This window comes from Myotis nattereri (assembly GCF_964212035.1).
Source record: "Myotis nattereri genome assembly, chromosome: X".
Classification (NCBI taxonomy): Eukaryota; Metazoa; Chordata; class Mammalia; order Chiroptera; family Vespertilionidae; genus Myotis; species Myotis nattereri.
The window spans coordinates 139,571,916-139,577,915 of record NC_138078.1 but is presented as its reverse complement, the minus strand read 5'-3'; the positions used below and the strand labels follow the sequence as shown (position 1 = coordinate 139,577,915).

The 6,000-nt window shown below is 40.6% G+C and overlaps 1 protein-coding gene across 1 annotated transcript in view; it reads left to right on the top strand.

The window, feature by feature from the left end:
* The first annotated feature begins 979 nt into the window (after positions 1-979).
* The window catches only part of GABRA3 (gamma-aminobutyric acid type A receptor subunit alpha3), a 112,412-nt gene continuing 107,391 nt past the window's right edge, over positions 980-6,000 (top strand). Inside the window, exon 1 of the mRNA XM_081081908.1 lies at positions 980-1,195. Coding sequence (XP_080938034.1) covers positions 1,041-1,195 — 155 coding nt within the window. The 5' untranslated portion in view covers positions 980-1,040. The remainder of the gene's footprint in view (positions 1,196-6,000) is intronic.

Genomic DNA, 6,000 nt, shown 5'->3' with positions numbered 1-6,000 from the left:
CTAAATGATTTAGCATCCAAATGATTTAGTCTGCTGTTACCAAAACATAGAACAGTTATTATTTTAGTTTGTGTTTATATTAACAGCAATTTTGAAAATTTTCATTTTTATTAGCCATTTTTATCCATTTCAGGAATTTTCTGTTCATGTCATTTACCCATTTTCTATTTGTTTGTTCCTTTTTAAGTTATCTGTAAGAGTTCCTTATTTATTAAATATATTAAGATATTAATTCATCAAACATTTTTACTTGAGGCTCAAATGAAATATGTTCTAAAATTTAAAGTTTTGTATTTGTGGTGATTATTATATTGGCCTTTCATGTTCATATGGGATCATTTAGTAGGAGCAGACAAGGTAAGGAATTTGTTCTTACTAGAGATGCCTCAACATGGTGAAGGGAGCTCTTGCCTTTTTATAAGACAAGATCTGTGGTTAGCTTTTATTATTTATTTATTTATTAAAAGTATATTTTTATTGATTTCAGAGAGGAAAGGGGGGAGAGAGAGAGAGAGAGAGAGAGAGAGAGAGAGAGAGAAAGAGAGACATGAATGATGAGAAGAGAATCATTGATCAGCTGCCTCTTGCACGCCCCCTACTGGGGATCAAGCCCACAACCCGGGTATGTGCCCTTGACCAGAATCAAACCCGGGACCCTTCAGTGCGCAGGCTGATGCGCTAACCACTGAGCAAACCAGCTCAGTGTGGTTAGCTTTTATGATGTGCAGAGCAGTATTGGCAGTGACTTTCCTAAGCAAAATCTTGTCAGATATATTATCTCTTACTTACTTACTGATCTCCATGGCATTATTTTTCAATCATAATCATTTGTTATACTCACCCTAACTAGTGTTAATAGGCTGCTGCAACTCTGCATCAGAGGAAATATTGCAAGGTAATTAATATTTGGTAAGGACACTGCGTCCTTACTAGAACTCTACTCAAACATTGTTCTCTCTCTTTTTTGTCCCTAGGAGTACACCATTGACGTATTTTTTCGACAGACATGGCATGATGAAAGACTGAAATTTGATGGACCGATGAAGGTCCTTCCACTGAACAATCTTCTGGCTAGTAAGATCTGGACCCCTGACACCTTCTTTCACAATGGGAAGAAATCGGTGGCCCATAACATGACCACACCTAACAAGTTGCTCAGACTGATAGACAATGGAACCCTCCTCTACACAATGAGGTCAGAAAGTGATATCCCTTTCTAAAATATACTTGTGGGTACGACTAGGTTTTAAAGCAGCATGTTTTAGGCTATCCATTGAAAATTCTTTCAAGTTTACAGATTTAAATGCACACATAGGTGTGTACTCTTAACACATTTGCAGATATACACACTAATGGACATATATATACTAGTATAGATACACATATAAATTGAGAGTTGGCCATATGAACATTATAAAAAACACAGAGATATATGTTCATGATGTATAAATGCTGCATACTCCAAGACACATGAGCACTAATATAATGCATATACATTATCAAGAACACTTAAATACACAGACTCACAGCCATATACATAGGCATGAACATTGTGACAGTCAGAATAGGCTAATTTTAACTGTAAAAACGAACTACTATGATGCAGGTTATGAGAGTCATGTGGGCTAATGATGGATATTTTCTGAAACATACAATGCTAATATATATATATGCAAAATTACAGCAGCATATGTTTAATGCCACATGGTCTTGGAACGCTGAGGAGTTTGATATAAGTGAAGTTTCCGAAGAACTTAAAACTATATCTTTTAAGCCAGCAGTCACCAACCTTTCAGACCTCATGGACCACCGGTTGGTGAATGCTGTTTTAAGCAATGTATAGTGAATCATCAGAAACATAAAATTGTGATGGTTTTTGTGCTTTGGGGGATTGTGATGGTTTTTATGCTTTGGGAGTAGAAAAGTATGATATACAGGGTTAGGCAAAAGAAGCTTTACAGTTGTTTGTATGGAAAATAACTACAAACTAAGTCATTGTTTGTATCTATATATATAAAAGCCTAAGTGACCGACCAAACGACCAAACAACCAGTCACTATGGTGCACACTGACCATCAGGAGACAGACGCTCAATGCAGAAGCTTCCCCCTGGTGGTCAGTGCACTCCCACAGCTAACCTCCAGCGGCCAGTCAACCTCCCCCTGGCAGGCCAGCCCCATTGGCCCAGATCAGGGTGGCCGGCCAACCTCCCATTACCCCTCCCACTGCTGGACAACCTCCCATGGCTCCTCCCCATGCCCCCAATTGGCCCCAATTGCTGGCCTGGCCAACGGACCCCACCCATGCACGAATTCGTGCACCAGGCCTCTAGTCAATCTATATTTATAAAAGCCTAAGTGGCCGAACAACCGAACAAACGAATGACCAAACAACTGGTTGAGTGGTCGCTATGATGTGCACTGACCACCAAGGGTCAGACACTCAATGCAGGAGCTGCCCCCTGGTGGTCAGTGCACTCCCACATCCAACCTCCTGAGGCCCCTCCCCCCAGCCAGCTGAGCCCAATGGCCCTGATCGGCCCTGATCACTGGCCAGGCTGAGGGACCTCACCCATGCACAAATTCATGCACCGGGGCTCTAGTAGATAATAATACAAGAATAACCTCCGTATTTTGTGTACTCTCAACTTTAAACATACTTTTGCCTAACCCTATATCTTTTATTTATTTTTTAAAATCTTTATTGCTGAAAATATTACATATGTCCTCCTTTTTCCCCCTTTGACATCTTCTAGCCTGCCCCCACCTCAGGCTCCCTTTGGATCCTACTCTTCTGCCTGCCAATTCTGGGTTCCTGTTAGGTACTTAGGTGCTAATCATTGTCAGACACTGTCCTTTTGCTTTCTGAATCCTGCTGGAAGCTCCAAGCAATCCACAGTTTGTGTCTGTATCCACAGGCCTTGGCTGCAAGCAGGAGGGGCCAATCTGCTCTCTAATGTAGGTTTGTTAGCATCATGGGGCCCAGGTCTGGGTCAGCAACTTCCCTTGGTTCTTTGGGCTCCACCTCTGCCCGCCTTTGCCTGCTAGCCAGCTTTCAATCTTTTTTATTTTTTATTTTTTATTTTTTTTATTGCTTAAAGTATTACAAAGGGTATTACATATGTGTCCATTTTATCCCCCCTCCCTAGACAGTCCCCTAGCCTCCCCTATCCCCCAGTGTCTTATGTCCATTGGTTATGCTTATATGCATGCATACAAGTCCTTTAGTTGATCTCTTACCCCTGCCCTCCAACCCTCCCCGGCCTTCCCGCTGCAGTTTGATAATCTGTTTGAGGCAGCTCTGCCTCTGTATCTATTATTGTTCAAAAGTTTATAATGGTCTCTATTATCCATGAATGAGTGAGATCATGTGGTATTTTTCCTTCATTGAGTGGCTTATTTCACTTAGCATAATGCTCAATCTTAATCATTCAATAGTCTGTTTCTGAAAGGGCTTTAGGTGGGGAGGTGCTGTTTAGCTTTCAGGGAATATGGTGGGTGTGTTTCCCTGTCCCAGAGCTACTCTTCCATGAGTTGCCCAAAATAGAACTCTGCCCTTGGCTTGGCAAAGAGAATCAGCTGGAAAGAGTTTTTATCAGTTCTCCTGTGTGGGGAAAATATCAGTTTGGTTCCCAGGATATTGGGGCAGACCCCCTCTGCCCTTGTCCTGTCACTGAGGGCTCCTTGAGACTGTTCAAACCCATAAGCTTGGCCTCTGCTTTTGTTTCCTCTGAAAAGCTCAAAATGCAGGGTGTGGCATGCAGGGATCATGCAGGTGGGGCAGGCTGTGTTGACTAGAGTGGGTCTTTTTTCTTTTCCCACCATGAAACTACTGGGAGCAGCTAGCTCCTTTCATGAAAAATGGCCGTTTTGGTTTGGGGGCCTACAACCAAATGCCCCTGGCTGCTGTTTTGCCAAATCGCCCCATAATGCTTCCCACTGCAGTCTCCTTAGGTACCACAAGTCCGCACTTCCCTCCCTGCACAAAAGCCTGGGTGTAGCTGCAAATGAAAACTCCTGGGTTCTGGGGGGATGGAGATGTGGAATTACAAAGAAGACTGAGGATGCTTATTGAGAAAGGCAGAAGATGAAGTTGAATAAAGGATTAGCCACCTGAAGATAGAGTTGGATGAATGGGAAGAAGATGACCAGTGGGCCCTTCATTTTAGTCTGAATTGGACAAGTTTAGGAAGATAGGAGTCTATGCAGAATGACCTTGTGCTTATTCTAAAGTACAGAGTAGAGGAGGTACAGAAGTTTAGAAACATGATGAAGCCATTGGTTCCCTTACACAGTATATGCTTCACCTTGGACCCAGGACAATGGGTCCAGAGGGAGACCTAAGTTCAAGACTGAAAATAAATGCTTGGCTCTATTTGTGAAACCACGATTTATTCATCTGGTGACTTTTTATAAGATACAAATTACCTGTTTTCTCATTCAGGTAACAATGTAGCTGCTACCTTCTTGCAGACACATAAAAATCACGAATTGGATAAGGTCTGAAGAACACTTAGAATTTTTCAGAAAGTGTTTGTTACTCTATCACATTACTGTTATTATTTTTGATCCTCAGAAATTATATCTGGATTCCACGAAAAAACTAAAGAATGATAGTTTGTTAGAAAAATTTTACCAAGGATTGCATGGCTGTGTAACTAGGGCAGTTGAGAATGAAGCTTTGTCTTGTCTCATCTTGAGACCTCAAGACAACCATAAAAATGCAGGCCAAAGCTCATTACCTGCTGCTTACTTCAGCAGCACACATACTAAAATTGGAATGATATAGAAAAATGAACAGAGCCCAGATCAAAGTGATGCACATGTTTATGAATTTTCCATTTTATCAGATATGAATATATAGGGAACTGCATTTCTATTAATGACATTTTATTTATTGATGAAGCTATGGATATATATGTTCATTGCATTTTTCTTTATACCTATGGTATATGAATGTTGCATAATATATAACAGTAAAACAGTTCCAGTGATTATTTTAGTATGAGGTATAAGTACTCATTAAATTTAACTAGATTTTATCCCATTGAATTGAATCATTCATTCAACCCATTTATGAGTGCTTATCATGTTTGTGGATTTGGGAATAAGTGCTGATCTATAGAGATAAATAAGACACATGTCATGCTTTTAATGACTTACAGTCCAATGGTTAAAGCAGATATGTGCAGAGATAGCTGCACAATAATATAAAAGTCCTTAAACAGAGAGAGGTGCAAAATGTGTTAGAATTACAGTGCAAGAACATCTAACATCATGTGGCGGCATCAAGGGAAGTTGTAGAAAGGAGGCAATGCTTATTCTATATCTTGAATCTTGAAGAAAGTGTAGGTATAGGGTAAGGTACAGAAGGGTATTCTAGGCAGAGGAAATAGCATACACAAAGGCAGGTATTCATGAATTGACACAATTCATCATAAAACTAGGAACACAGTGATGAGCAAGAATAGATGAGGTCTCTGCCCTCGCTTATATTTTATTGGGGAAAACAAATAAATCATGACAGTAAAGTAGAATAAGTGTTATGATTGAGGAAGCACAGAGTAGTATGGGAGCATCTAGAAGGAACAATAAAGTGAGTCTATGGAGAATAGCCACAATGAATTCCAGAGGAATTCACTTTTAAACTGAGACTAAGAAGAAATGAAGAGTTAGAGTAAAAGATAGGAAAAAAATGTTTCATAGAGAATAAGGTGGGGAGAGAGAGGGAGATAAAGAAGGAGGGAGGGAGGGAGGAAAGGAGGGAGGGAGGGAGAGAGAGAGAAGAGAGAGAGAGAGAGAGAGAGAGAGAGAGAGAGAGAGAGAGATGAAGGCCAGAGGAATGAGGGAGGAGGTGGTAATAATACATTATAGAAACTAAAGGAAATTCAGTGTGACTGGACCACAGAGTAAAGTGCAGAGAAGTGGCCTGGGTTGAAGAAGGGGTGCTTATGAGCTATTTTGGCATAAAAATTATAGGGATCCATTATTAAAAGAGTTT